The sequence below is a fragment of the Eubalaena glacialis genome, chromosome 20 (assembly GCF_028564815.1).
Source record: "Eubalaena glacialis isolate mEubGla1 chromosome 20, mEubGla1.1.hap2.+ XY, whole genome shotgun sequence".
Classification (NCBI taxonomy): Eukaryota; Metazoa; Chordata; class Mammalia; order Artiodactyla; family Balaenidae; genus Eubalaena; species Eubalaena glacialis.
The window spans coordinates 33,210,536-33,224,724 of record NC_083735.1 but is presented as its reverse complement, the minus strand read 5'-3'; the positions used below and the strand labels follow the sequence as shown (position 1 = coordinate 33,224,724).

At 54.7% G+C, this 14,189-nt stretch overlaps 2 protein-coding genes, 1 non-coding gene and 1 pseudogene across 4 annotated transcripts; 1 reads left to right on the top strand and 3 right to left on the bottom strand.

The window, feature by feature from the left end:
- Positions 1-242: 242 nt before the first annotated feature.
- On the bottom strand, positions 243-5,191 carry LOC133081286 (dipeptidase 2-like; annotated as a pseudogene).
- Positions 5,192-6,666: 1,475 nt separating this feature from the next.
- LOC133081493 (U6 spliceosomal RNA) lies at positions 6,667-6,773 on the top strand. The gene has a single exon (XR_009698832.1). It is a non-coding gene; the product is annotated as a U6 spliceosomal RNA (small nuclear RNA).
- Positions 6,774-6,782: 9 nt separating this feature from the next.
- LOC133081299 (DPEP2 neighbor protein-like) lies at positions 6,783-9,616 on the bottom strand. Its single transcript, XM_061177378.1, has 3 exons — positions 9,550-9,616; positions 8,273-8,427; positions 6,783-7,081 (listed from the first exon to the last, which is right to left on the bottom strand). Exons 1-3 carry the CDS (start codon positions 9,614-9,616, stop codon positions 6,956-6,958), a joined length of 348 nt encoding a protein of 115 aa, XP_061033361.1. The 3' UTR covers positions 6,783-6,955.
- LOC133081297 (probable ATP-dependent RNA helicase DDX28) lies at positions 7,026-14,149 on the bottom strand. Of its 2 annotated transcripts, XR_009698773.1 has the most exons (2): positions 12,386-14,149; positions 7,026-7,110 (listed from the first exon to the last, which is right to left on the bottom strand). XR_009698773.1 is itself a non-coding variant. In XM_061177377.1 (1 exon), the coding sequence occupies exon 1, from the start codon at positions 14,145-14,147 to the stop codon at positions 12,501-12,503; it is 1,647 nt and encodes a 548-aa protein (XP_061033360.1). In that variant the 5' UTR covers positions 14,148-14,149; the 3' UTR covers positions 12,295-12,500. The 2 variants fall into 2 exon arrangements, 1 of the variants encoding a protein (XP_061033360.1); XM_061177377.1 differs by lacking the exon at positions 7,026-7,110 and having other exon boundaries at positions 12,295-14,149.
- Positions 14,150-14,189: the final 40 nt, after the last annotated feature.

The following is a 14,189-nucleotide window of genomic DNA, read 5'->3' as shown; positions in this document are numbered from 1 at the left end:
GGAAGAACTTCAAGAAAGATGAGCTCGCCGCGGAATTGGCGAACTGCGTGGAAGGAGCGGGATCTGTAGAGCTCAGCAGCGGCGAGCTCCTGTCATGGCTTGGCCAGTTCGGCATAATACATAGGAAATGTACATAATACATAGGAAATACATAATACATAGGAAATGTTTGTGCTCGCATGCAAGGAAACTTTGTGGGGTATCTGTGGCTGCCAAAGTGACATCTGGCAGGATTAACTGGATCACCAGAGCCAAACAATGAGGACTGGGAAGGCAGCAATAACTGTGAGGCCTGGGCCCATGTGGGGGCAAGATTTTGAGAATGACCACTTAGGTGACAAAATGGGATTCCCACGAACCACAGCTCTGGTTAGTTTCTGGTCTGGAGCCAGATCCTCTCTCTGATGCAGACGTGGGAGGACGGAGCGGCAAGAGCTGCCCAGCTGCTCATCTGGGAACTCATCCTCCAAGGGACTCTGTCCCTCGTTCTCCTCCCGTACCTGGAGGCGGCAGTCAGCGGGCAGCACCTCTCACAGCACCCCCACGTACACCTGCTCAGACCACCTGCTCAGAGCTACTCTTTTGCCCAGCCCAGCATACCTGTTCCACCTGTCTGAAGACCCGCCGCACGTTTCCTCGAAGCACACCCCAGAGCTCTTTCTCACTACAGCCACGCCTCAGCAACTCCTCTATCAGTACCGGGTATATGGACACGTCCTCCAGCCCCTGCGGGAACCTGTGTGGCCGCCAGCCAGCCAGCTATTGGGCCTCAGACCTGTTTCCTGGTCCTGAGTCAGAACCAAAGCCCTATGTGTCCAGCGTCCACTGAACCCCAGCCCTGGTCAGATATGGAAAATGGAGACTTGGAGAGAGTAAATGATTCACTCCTGCTCTTCATCCTTCAGAGGAATGCCCCAAAAGCGCCTCGACTATTCGTCAAGAGTCATTGAATTGTACTGTTAAGATCTATGCCTTTCACTGAATGCAATTTTTGCCTCCATTTATAAAGAGAAGAAAAGCTTTTTAAGAACGGGGTTGACCCCCCTGCATGCACAGACCCAGCTGCAGGCAGAGAAGATGGTCAGCCCAGCCCAGACCTTGCTAAGAGTCTGCTCAGAGGCCGTGGGTCTGCTGGCACTGGATGGGCGCAGATGCTGGGCAGATGAGCTCTGTGTGGTGTTTTAGACAAATATGATGACCTAGAGTAGGGCCAAACAGGAGAGCCCAGGAAGCAGACCCTGGGAGAGGGGAGATACCAGTTGGGCCAGCACACCTGAGGCTATGGTCAAGGCCATGAGGACCACAGTGTGGTGGGCACGGTGGCTGTGAAAGCCCCACTGCTGCCCAGCCAGCCCGAGACAAGCCATGGGGAAGCACTCACGGGCCAGCCCCGTCATAATCTCCGCCAATCCCGATGAACTGGCATCCAGTGACTGCTCTGATGTGGTCGAAGTGATCTGAAGAATGGGAAGTCAGCAGTGTGGGGCTTCCAGGGCAGGGGTGGGGGTGATGACTGGCCTCTGTTGATTCCCCTTTTTCCAGCCTGTAGGCCAAACAGGCCAGTTCCTTCATGGCCTGGCACCGAGAGTACCAACTAGAGGGCCCTGAGGTTTGATCTGAAGTGATCCCAGCTGGCTCTAGACCGGACTTCAGATTTGGAGTGGACCCCAGAGCCCCCTGTTTGGGCCATTTCCCACCCAAGATTCACCCTGCCTCCCAGTCTCCTTGAGAACCTGTGGGGGCTCCTTTCCCCGGGTGTGGAGGATGAGAGAGGAACAAGAGTACAACTGATGAAGACCCCAGAGACCTAAGGAGCTGTCCAGTCCCTTGGCCAGAGGTAGGGGCAGTGCGCTTTAGGAGCCCCTGCAGAGGCACAGTTGGGCAGCACCCAGGCTCTGTGTCTGACAGCCTCCCTGATACCCATCAGTATCGCAGTTTTGATTCCGTGGCTCCAGTTCCACATGGCACCAAGGTGCTGTGTACCGTCCATTATTGGGTTTTGGGGAGCTGTACCTATTGCCAACAGGTGGGTCAAACCACTGGGGCTCTTCTGAAGTCCTCCCCAAATTTGGACCCAGCTTCAGCTCCAAATCAGAGTTTTCAGAGAGCCCAGGGTGAGGCTCACCTGCCACAGTAGGCACGTTGGCTAACGGGTTGCACTGCAGCACCCGCACGGACAAGGGCACCATCACGATGCCACCGTTCTTCTTCTGCAGGGGCGGACCGGTGGACAGTCAGCTTGGCCCCCAGCACAGCCACCTGCCTGTTCACTCTCTTGGCCCCTGTGAGGAAGGTGTTGAGGTCAGAGTCGTCTCCTCTCTGGGTTTGTGTGAATGGAGGAGCCGCAGCCCTGGTCTGGGTGGTGTCTTGGCCCTGGGTTTCCGGGTTTGGAGGAGTATCTTACCACCTAGACCCCCACGTAGGGCTCAAGAGTTCAGGGGCTGTGGACCGTGGGTTTTGGGGGCAGAAGGTATTTAATCTGGGGTTTGAGGAAATTGAGGGAGAAGAGGCTCAGGTTCAAGGGCTCCTGGTTTGAACCTCTTGCTCTAGGTTTGAGGACCAGGGCAGTCTCTCACCAGAAGCTGCAGGATATCATCAGGACCATTCCGAGTGTTCTTGCACACACCCCGGGCAGCTGAGTGGGGGAAGATGACAGGTGCCTGTGACACTTCTAGGGCTCGCCGTGCCACAGCATCGAGACATGGGACAAGTCCACCATCATGCCCAGGCGGTTCATTTCTGCCACCACCTTCTGCAGGGACAGGATGGGGAGAGGGCATCAGGGCTGCATTTACCTTGTGTGCATTTATCTGGAGGGAACAGGCGGGGCTGTACATTCATGTGGGGCAGGGTATGGAACCCGGGTCCTTACCTTGCCAAAGCCGGTCAGCCGACTGACATTGCTGTAGGAGGGGTGGATACCCTTTGCTGAGCTCTGTGCCCTGCAGGATGGCCAGGAGGCAGTCTGACTGGTGGCCATGACTTGGCTACAAGAGCCTAGAAAGAGGTTCTGTCGAACCGTCTACACCTGCAACTCCCTGGTGCAAGAGGAGGGACCCAAACTGGGCTGTGCCTGGCAGTAGGAGGGCCCTTCTGGGGATTCAGTCTTGTTCTGCAAACCTCCATTCCCCTCCCCACCCCAGGTTCAGGGCTGGATCCCAGGGGTAAACTGGCTTTGGGCCCCAGCGTGATCTTGGGCAGATCCCTGCCTCACTGGGTCCTTACCATCTGCACTGCGCTCACCAGGGCATGTTGCAGGTGTGGGTGAGTGTCACGTAGCGCACACCCAGCGCATAGAAGGTACGCAAGATGGAGAGGCTACTGTCCAGTGAGTGGCCGCCCTCCACACCAATGAGGCAAGCCAACTTCCGGGTATTGTTGAGAGCTGGGGGCAGGTAGGTCAGATGATCATTTTCAGAGGCAGGGTAGCTTACTGAAGTCCCTAACACCTACCACCACCAGTCTGTTTACCTTTTTTTTTTTTTTTGGCCGTGCCACGCAGCATGAGGGCTCTTAGTTCCCCCACCGGGGATCAAACCCGAGCCCCCTGCAGTGGAAGCGTGGAGTCTTAACCTCTGGACTACCAGGGAAGTCTCCTGTCTACCTTTAACTGAGGTCACAAGCTCCAGCTCACAATAGGAGGCACACATGAGGCGGATGAGGTCAATTTGGTCCAGGGTGAGGCGCACAGCATCCCGTTCGTGGGTCTGGCATGGGACGTAGGCTGACCAGAACTGAGGGAAGGCCAGGGCTTAGTTTGGGCTTTGGAACTCCTTGGGCTTCTCATAGCCTCCTGAGCTGGCACAGCACTCACTGTGTCCAGAAGTCACATGTAATGCGTTGCTTTTTCTGTGGTACTTGGATGCCCGTCAGGTTGGCTCACTGTGACCCCTGTAGCCCCGAGCATCCATGGCATGGCACTTTCTAGGTCACTATGGTAACTTAGTTCCAATGTGACTAACCTGTGGTCTCTGAGGCCCCCAAACTACCCCACATTCCCCAGCAGCCATGGTGGCACCTTGTGTGTCCCTTTGGTACCTGGGCACCCACGAGACCATCTTTCAGCCTGTCCAAGCTGGTCTGGCCATGGCTGAAATTGCACAGATTAACATCCTGTAGCCCATTGTGGTAAAACTGCCTCAGGACCAGGGGCATGTCGTTGTGGCTGGAGGGAGGTCAAGGCAAATGGGTGGGCTCCTTAGGTCTTGGGATCAGGCAGGACACATTGCCTGGCCTGGGCCAGCCGGGGGGTCTCCCACCTCACACTGTCACACAGACTATACTAGGAGCAGCTGAGGCCTGGGCTGAGGGGTTCCCACCAGGGAGGGGATGACAGAGAAGGGGAAGGGCATCCATAGATGATGGAGAGGACATCTAGGGGTGGTGTGAGGGAGCCTCCCCACTAGCTCTGCATGCTCCGGACCTCCTCCCCTGCCCAGGGCCAGGCTAGGCCCCCACCGGCCCCCACCAGCCCGCACACGCTGCAGCCCCCCCGTCCACAAGCGGGAAGTCCCGCATCAGGGCCCGCGTGCGCTCCCGCGGACTTGGGGTGCTGGAGGTGCCCGGCGTGGTCTGGACGCGGGTTACCGGCCGCAGCAGCAGACACAGCAGAGGCCGCTGGCTGAGTGCGCGGGGACCTTCGAGGCCCCCGGGCCGCAAGCTGCGCAGGGCCAGGCAGGTGGGCAGAGGCGGGTCTGAGAGGGGCGGGCGATGCGGTTCTGCCCGTCGACACAGGCCACCCAGCGGCGCGGCCTCGCGAGGGGGGCGGGGTGAGGGAGGGGATACAGAGTCACAGGACCCCGCGACCCGTGTGCGGAGAGCCGCGATCCGCGAAGCCCGGCAGCCACAGGGCGGCACTGCCCTCCCGCCCCCTGCTCAGAGGCAGCGCCCGCGGGCTAAGCTGGCCTCTGCTGAGAGCCCGCTCGCCTCCCACCGCGGCTTCCCTCCGCCCCTGCCCCTCTTCCCACTCCCACTGCTCCGAGGGGGCGCCCTAGGTTGCTCTCGCCCGCCTCTAACCTTCCTGGCCAAGCTGGGCTGCTTCTCTCAGAGAGCCACCTTCAGCCCGAGGCCTCCCGGGAGCACACCTCGTCCCCATCTGCCTGCAGCCGGCCCCGCCCACTCCGAGGGCTGCGTGCGACTGTCTCCGCGGCCACACGTGCTCTGGGCTCCCGGTTTCCCGGTACTGGGCCATGTGGGCTGGTGTGGGGGAAGAGAGAGTTTCTGGAAATGGGGGGGTAACCTTGTGAGCTCTGGATTCAGGAAGGGGCCCTCTGCCCCCGACCTTCTCTCTCCACCTACTTGACTCCCCAACCTGCATGACCATTCTCTGGGGACTTCAACCAGCACCTGGGAACTCTCAGGAAGCTCCCCCACTTCTGTCAGCCAGCCTCAGGAAAGAGCGCCCTCAGGAGGCGCTACACCTCCCCAGGGCCTGAAGAGAGGGACTTCTGGGATGTGAACTGAACAACCTTCTGGGGAGAGTCAACGACCCTTTTACTCAACAGAGCAGGAACCCAGTCAGGAGGCTATTTGAGTGGAAGGAAATGAAGTCATTTCCATGGCAGCAGAGCCCCCATCGCAGCAACCTTCCTCCCAGAGCTGCTGGCCGACCTTCTGGCCAGGATCCCTCCTACCTCAGCGTGGAAGGCCCGGCCTCGTGGAGAAGTATAGGTTCTGAGGAAAGACCTGGCACCTGGGTTCCGCTGCTACACTTGCCTTATCTCGTGGCCCTTGTGGCTCTAGCTTTCCCAGAAACCTCAAGGGTTAAGTGCCTGTGCTTGCTCAGAGGCCGCACGCCATTCCCCATTTCCAGCCTCAGGCCCTCCCCCTGGCTGCCTCCTCTGGGGACCCCCTCCCCCCAACACACACACACACACACACACACACACACACACACACACACACCTAGAGGGGATGTGCCTTCTCACAGAAGCTCAACCCCTGAGATGCTTTAGGGACTGTGCCCAAACTCCTTCATCCCCAGCCTCTCAAGTTTTTGCTCTGATCCCTGGCACCCCCTGGAGCTGTTCCACCTTTGGAACCTTTCCTGGGAAGCAGGAGTGCCCAGCACAGGGGTAGTGACCTAAGTGTGAGCACTGGCGACCCTAGAAATCTGTTGCAGGAAAGCATTTTACTGAGCAGGAAGGGACCCCACTGGGGACAGAAAGGGCTGGGAATAAAGGAGCATGTGAACCTCGGGGCAGGGTGCGTGCTGCTTGACTCTCCATCCTGTTCCTGCTTCAGGGAGCAGGTCTTCCTGGGTCTCTCTAGCCTGCCTCCTGAGACCCCAGGCAGGAGGCTCTTTGGGAAGCCACAGATGGCCGCTTTCAGTTTCAAAAAACCCAGCTCCCCCCTGGTTTGTGGTGGTGGCCGCTGACCATGGCTCAGGGCAGGAGCCCATGTGGTAGACTGCTAAGGCTTCTCTGCACCCTGTCTCTGCTCCTGCATCCTCCTCGGCTCGCAGAGTGCAGACTTTTCTTTCTTCAAGTGACAAAGGGGCCCCTGAGGATTGAGCAGAGGAACGTCACGTTTTCTTCCAGGCCAGCTTCAGCCCTGGGATGTTCAGGGCAGACTCTCATTTCAAACCTCAGTTTCTGAGGCTCCTTGCTTATGGCCATTTAGTGTGGAAGGAGGCTCCTGGCTGAGGAAGGCTCAAACAGAACGACGGTGCTCGCTTCGGCAGCACATATACTAAAATTGGAACGATACAGAGAAGATTAGCATGGCCCCTGCGCAAGGATGACACGCAAATTCGTGAAGCGTTCCATATTTTTAATTAAAAAAAAAAGAAAAATGTTAAAAAAAAAAAAAAAACAGAACGACGCAGGTTCTAATCTGTGGCAGTGGGCAGTGGGGGGACGGGGTGGGTCACAGCAGGAAGAGGCATTCGCTGCCTTAGGGAGTTAAACCATTGCTCTCTCTTCAGAATGGCTCAGCCAGCAAGATTCTGTGGGGTCTACCTCCTGGCACCATGCTGTAATCGCCGGATTTTGGGTCTGGGGCAACCCAGATCTTTGTTCGACTTTCCCGGAGAGTGCTTTCTCTTGGGAGCACATCTGGGGACTGGCTTCTCTGCTTCCACCTTTGCTGGCGTGGCCAAAGGAACTGCTGCTGCAAAGAAAATCAGAACTGATCAGTCACTTCTGCTGTACACAGTCTCCTGCAAGAATTTCCCTCTCTCATGTCTCTCCCAGTTTCTGGCTGAAGACCTTTAATCTACTTGACATCCAAAACACAGCCTTGGCCCATCACCTCTATGAGTCCCTAGAGAAGGGACACCGGCTGCAAAAGCAATTCCTAGAGCCTACGGCTGCAGCACATGAGGAAGTGTCTTCACCGTTTCCAGGGAAAACAGTAGAACCCGAAAGTAATTGCAATCATGAGCCTCTCCATCTCTCCCTTCCACAACAGAGAAAACATTTCTTGCAGTCTGTCACTTCTGAGGCTTTAATGGAAATGTCTTTCAAGTTTCGGAAAAAAATAATCTAATATAAATTGGTTAAGAACCCCTCCCACCTTGGCAACCCCTCTTGGGCCCCATTTATACTGCCTGTTTCAACCACACTGAACTCTAGCCCTCTGATACTTTTATCTAGATTAGAACAAGGCCAAATACTGAGGCAGAGTGATCAGGAGACTGAGAACCGCGTTCTGGGTACCAAGTCTAGGCTCACATCAACGCAGCCTCCTGGGACACCATCTCCTCAGCCCTCCAGTCTCATTAGCACTTCAACATCCCTCTTGGTTCTTCCGGTCTTCCCATCAATATGGCACCACCCTCTCCCCTAGAAGTAAAAATCATTATAATCCTCCCTCTCTCCACCATGAAAGGATGAGATAAAGGCTCAGCAGCAGCCCCCGTGAAACACATGGTCAACACTGTGAAGAGGTGTTACTAAGACGATTTGGTCCGACTCAGAGAAGGAAAGAGACAACTCTGCCCTTAGCCTGATCAGGCCCACAGGAAGGAACCACACTGGGGGCAGCCTTTGAGAGTGTGGCAATGCGAGAGAACCTTCTTTAGGAGGGGACTCCCTGTTGCCGACCTTGAAAAAGCAAAGATGGGACATTCGTTTACTGGGGCTGTTACGGAGGGGATGTGCCCAGAGGTTGGGCCACCCTGCTTGAGAATCAAAGCACCTTCTAGTCCGAAACGGCTTGAATGCTCCAATCGCCGGATTTTGGGTCTGGGGCAACCCAGATCTTTGCGCGACTTTTCCGGAGAGTGCTTTCTCTTGGGAGCACGTCTAGGGACTGGCTTCTCTGCTTCCACCTTTGCTGGCGTGGCCAAAGGAACATCCCCGTAGGCCCGGTAGCCACCAACCAGGCAGTATGTCTCCCCATGCCAGCCCAACTGCGTTTCTCCACACCCTCGGTAGAGGACATGGTACTGACCAGGGGTAGGGGGAGAAACGGGAGCCACTGCTGCTGCAAAGAAAATCAGAACTGATCAGTCACTTCTGCTGTACACAGTCTCCTGCAAGAATTTCCCTCTCTCATGTCTCTCCCAGTTTCTGGCTGAAGACCTTTAATCTACTTGACATCCAAAACACAGCCTTGGCCCATCACCTCTATGAGTCCCTAGAGAAGGGACACTGGCTGCAAAAGCAATTCCTAGAGCCTACGGCTGCAGCACATGAGGAGGTCTCTTCACCGTTTCCAGGGAAAACAGTAGAACCCGAAAGTAATTGCAATCATGAGCCTCTCCATCTCTCCCTTCCACAACAGAGAAAACATTTCTTGCAGTCTGTCACTTCTGAGGCTTTAATGGAAATGTCTTTCAAGTTTCGGAAAAAAATAATCTAATATAAATTGGTTAAGAACCCCTCCCACCTTGGCAACCCCTCTTGGGCCCCATTTATACTGCCTGTTTCAACCACACTGAACTCTAGCCCTCTGATACTTTTATCTAGATTAGAACAAGGCCAAATACTGAGGCAGAGTGATCAGGAGACTGAGAACCGCGTTCTGGGTACCAAGTCTAGGCTCACATCAACGCAGCCTCCTGGGACACCATCTCCTCAGCCCTCCAGTCTCATTAGCACTTCAACATCCCTCTTGGTTCTTCCGGTCTTCCCATCAATATGGCACCACCCTCTCCCCTAGTACTCAGCAGGTCAGGATGGGATGTGTCTGAGGGCACCGATATAGATGTCTACATGACAGCACAGAGGTGCCTGGGTTTGAAGGTGTGTTTCAACAGTGGCCCTCTTCCTCAAACTGCTCCATTTACCATTTGCCAACAAAAATGCACTTGTCTTTTGCTAAGAGGCCAATCAGGAAAGGGTCTGAATGGAAGCATCCTGTAGCCCAAAGGGGAAGCTACATTTATAAAGATCAGGACCATCCTGCACACTTGTCCAGGGATGACCTTTCACTTGTCCTCAGCAGTGAGCACTGTGGGTCCCTGAAGGTGTCCCAGGTCACTGGTATTACAGCTGGGAACGCGCTCAGGTATACGTAGTGGGCAAACCCCACAGGAACATGAGGCAGCCAGGTGAGGTTGTGTGTACACCATGCCTCCTGTAGAGATGCCCGGTCTCGGTGTACCTGCCGCACTGCCCACCCATGGAACAGAGCACAGGTTCGAGTTAATATAGACGATCCAGTCACACATTCTCTCTCAGACAACCAAAGAGGTTGGTATCTGGTGGAGAACTGTCAGGCAAGTTTCTCTGAGGGCAGCACATTGGCAGTTACCCTGCCATGGAAACTGTGAGAAGGCCGGTGAGGTCATCACTACCCAGTGAGGTCATAATAAGGAACCTGTGACTTGGGGGTCAGGCTTCAGGAGGAGGGGCAGTTTTGTGGAGGAGAGCAGGGGGGAGGCAGAGGTACCCTGCCTGGCCCCTCACACCTGGGCCTCCCCACCCATGCCCTAGTCTAGCAGACACCCCACGTGGGGCGTGCCGGTGGGCTGGCACAGCCCCAGGGGCCCCAGGAGGGCAAGAGAGACCCACATTCTGAGATTGGCTTGAGAGGCAAGATTAACGTAAGAGAGAGCTAGGTTGTACGGCACTGACCCTAAGAGGCAGAGACTTGTGTGGACTGGGGAATCAGGGAAGGCTCCTTGGCAGTGGGCCTGAAGGACAAGTGAGATTTGGACCCATGGGGAAGAGAGGGAAGACATTCCAGTTTGGAAGAATAAAAACAAAGACACACTGTCCTCGACCTTGTCCTGCCCCAAATATAAACTCATAGAACCCTCACATTTTCACAACTGAGGACTGACGAAAACCAAGAGGTGAAGGGGCCTACCCAGTGTTACACAGGTAGTGGAGAGGTGTTCTGCTCAATGGTTAGGTTCATGTTGGGGCTCCGGATTTACAGCTGATAGGAATGTGAGGACAAGCTCATGCCATTTCAAACATTTCCACGTGATACTGAGAGAGATCTTAAAGGTGCAAAATGAGGGTGCTGAATGACCACACAAAGTGGGAATGGTGGGCCCATTTTAATATGAAATTCAAAACAAGTTCATAACCAAAGGACATAATACAAAATGACAACATAATCATTACACTCCCCTCTCCCCTAGAAGTAAAAATCATTATAATCCTCTCTCTCTCTCCACCATGAAAGGATGAGATAAAGGCTCAGCAGCAGCCCCCGTGAAACACATGGTCAACACTGTGAAGAGGTGTTACTAAGACGATTTGGTCCGACTCAGAGAAGGAAAGAGACAACTCTGCCCTTAGCCTGATCAGGCCCACAGGAAGGAACCACATTGGGGGCAGCCTTTGAGAGTGTGGCAATGCGAGAGAACCTTCTTTAGGAGGGGACTCCCTGTTGCCGACCTTGAAAAAGCAAGGATGGGACATTCGTTTGCTGGGGTTGTTGCAGAGGGGATGTGCCCAGGAGGTAGAGACTGCTTGGACTACTATTTTAGAGGTTGGGCCACCCTGGTTGAGAACCACAGCACCTTGTATTCCTAAACTGCTTGAGTCAGCAGGTGCACGTTAGGACAGACGAAGTCAGGCCTCATTGGAGCAGACTGCCTTTGGGAGTGGTAGAAGGTAAAATGTGAAGGGGAATGCTCTGGAGGAGGTTTGTCATGGCAGGTGGGCCAGCACGAGACCATTCAGATTCCCCAAGGCTCCAGAGATTACTTGGCTGGGAGCATCCCTCTGATGTGGTGCGGGGACTCCTACCTTAACAGGACCTGGCTGGGCATCTGGGGGAGGCAGAATAAATGGTTTATTAACTTAAGAGAGCGAGAGACTCACCTGGGGGGTTCCACAAAACCACTTAAAAAGACTTGGACCTGGATTCTTGAGCCAACCCTCAGAAAACTCATCTAGATCTGGGGTAGGGCTCAGGAAGCTGCACTTTTAATAAGCTTCCTGGGCAGTCCCACCACAGTGGTCCATGGATAGAGTGACCAAATTATTGTGTATTCTCACTTGCTTTTGGGAGTCAAAGTGGGCAATGTGAAAAACTGCAGCAGGCATACGTATAAACAGGGAATATTCAAGGCAAACAGAGGTGTATAGTTATTCTATGCATGAATCAGATTTGAGAAAAGCTAGCCTGGTGGTTAAAGAACACAACCCTTGGGACAGACAGACCAGATTCTGTCCTACTTACTTGTGTGATTTTGACCAAGTTCTTGTATCCTTCTGACTGTTTCTTCATATGGAAAAGAGCTATGGCTGTACATTTAGCACAATATTCTCTTTTGGCAAAGGTTGCTCTGGGTCCATTTGTGTTCTCTGCCACTTAATCCTTTCCGGTGTGCAAGCATTTTTAAGTTGTTTGGTGAAGTATTACATTTGACTTTCAACTGTTCATTACTTTGGGCAAAGCTTATATAATGCTGCAGAGACTAGAACCTATGCAGAGATAGTGAGAGGATGTGATAAGCTTATTCTGCCGGTTTATAAAAAAGTTTAACCTTTTCTCCTCTTCCTCCGCCTGCCACCAAGAGATGAGAAAGAAGGCAGAGCCTGGAAATGCACACCAAGCAATACTTCTGTGTCAGTTTGCCTTTTATTCCTCTGCCAGTACTTCCCAGAGAGATTTCACCAGAAGTGCCTAAGCTTGCCATGGCCATTGTTGTGAAGAACATTTCCCTCTATTGCTAGTCACATCCCCTTTTCCTTCTCCTGGGCGCTTAATGGATGTTTGGGGGCAGGAAATAAAATTTAAACTAAAACATCAATTGAAAGAGCCTTCGTCCTAAGTGTGGTAGTTTGGAGTGTGAATCTTCTCAGTCTAGTGAATTCTGCCCCAGTGGAAGCTGTTATTAAGGGACACCCATAGAAACATCGCTTATTGTTAGAAACCATGACATAATACAGAGCCAAGATCGACTTTATTCTTCACGTGAAAGACTACAGAGAGCCATGCTCAGTAGTTCACCCTCCAGTGTTGGCCAGCAGCTTACCTTTTGAAGCCAGACAGCAGCCCGGGCCTTCAGAAGGTGACTAGGCAGCCCAGAGCACCCTACTGACAAGTGTGCTCACCCATCCAGCACAGAGGGAAAGGTCCCTGTGGTGGCATCATATATAAGCCTGCTGCAATAAGGTTTGCTGGTGCAAAGGCTCTCTCACTGAGGAGGACCCTCGTCCTGGAAGGCTTCTCCTCCGGCGAGCTGCCAGCTCAATCTTCTGACCCAGGCTCACGTCCCAGGGATGGGTCACAAAGCTGACAACGGTGCCTGGCACCTCGCTCCCCACCCGGCCCACCCTCCCTGCTCTGTGGATGTAGTCTTGCAGGGTGAGAGGGAAATCATAATTGATGACTAGCTCCACCTGGGTGCTGTCCAGGCCCCAAGAGGCGATGTCTGTGCAAAGAAGTATGTCTCGGGAGCCCTTCTGGAAGGACTGGAAGATGCCTGCTCTCATTGAGGCTGGCATCTGTCCCTGCAGTCTTAAGTGTTGGATTTTGTGGTCATCCAGAATATACCCCAGCCAGTTCACAGTGCTGGAGCAATTACAGAACACCAGAACAGTTCCTGCGGGGCCAGTCCTATATGCTCTGTCATGCTGCTTGAGGATCTGCACCAACCCAGTCACCTTCTCTGTTCCCTTCAGCCTCATGAATGTCTGTCTGACATGAGGCATGATGCAGTGGAGCTTGTCACTGGTAACGGTAGTTAGAGAGTCTAAGCTGGCAACTTTACTCAGCAGCTGGCCTACACCTTCGGGAAATGTGGCCCCCACCAGCACTAACTGAGCTTTGGGATTGAAGGGGTCTTTTAAGTCAGCTGGGCCTTCTGCTATATGGCTCTCCTCCAAGATGTAATCCACCAGTTCCAGGAAGCTTTCATCCAACAGCGTGTCTGCCTCATCCAACACCAAGAAGGACAGCTGATCCAGGCTGATCAGTTGAGTTTTCAGGGACTTCCACAGAGCCCCCGGAATGGCCACTAGTATATCTGCTGGAGGTTGTTTGGACAGTTGCAGCCTGATCCTACTCATGCCATGGCCTCCCCCTAACTCCCGCACCTGGAGGCCCAAGGAGCTGCCCAAGGGCTGGGCCACGGCCCGCACCTGTTCGGCTAATTCTCGAGAAGGCACAAGAACCAGGCCTCGAGGAGCAGGGATACGACAGGGGTCCAGACTTGGCTGGCCCAAGAGCCGTTGAAGGAGAGATAGCATGTAGCCGAGAGTTTTGCCACTGCCGGTTTCTGCGGCGCAGAGGATGTGGCGGCCGCGAAGGAGTGGGGGAATGGTACTCGACTGCACGGTTGTGGGCCGAACAACTTCGGGAGCAGCCTCTCGTAGTGCGCTCAGAACGCGGAGCTCCAGACCCAGATCGGTGAAGCTGCCCTTGGGCGAGAGGTTCCGCAGCACCGGAGCCTCATGTTGCGCGCGCTCGATGGAGAAATGGTCCCCGTGGGCTCGCCGATTCCTCCAGCCGCGCGAAGCGACTGGCGCGGGCTCCCAAGGGCCCAGCGTGAGGCGTGCCGGCTGGTTCAGCTCCGGTCGCCGCGCTGAGATAAGCAGCGGCCCAGGTCGCACCAGCACCGGCCGCGGGGGGCTCCGCTGCCCGCTCTGCCGCTCTTCCTGCCGCCGCTGTAGAGCCCGCGGGATGCGCACCACGGGCAGGCGCTCGTTGGGACCGCGGACCGTCAGGTCCCGGCGAGGCGCCAGAAGCAACCGAGCCGCGAGCAGCAACAGCCGCAGCCGCCGTGCTAAAGCCATATTCCCCTTGCTGCGGGAGAGGCGCACGACAGTGACGTCACG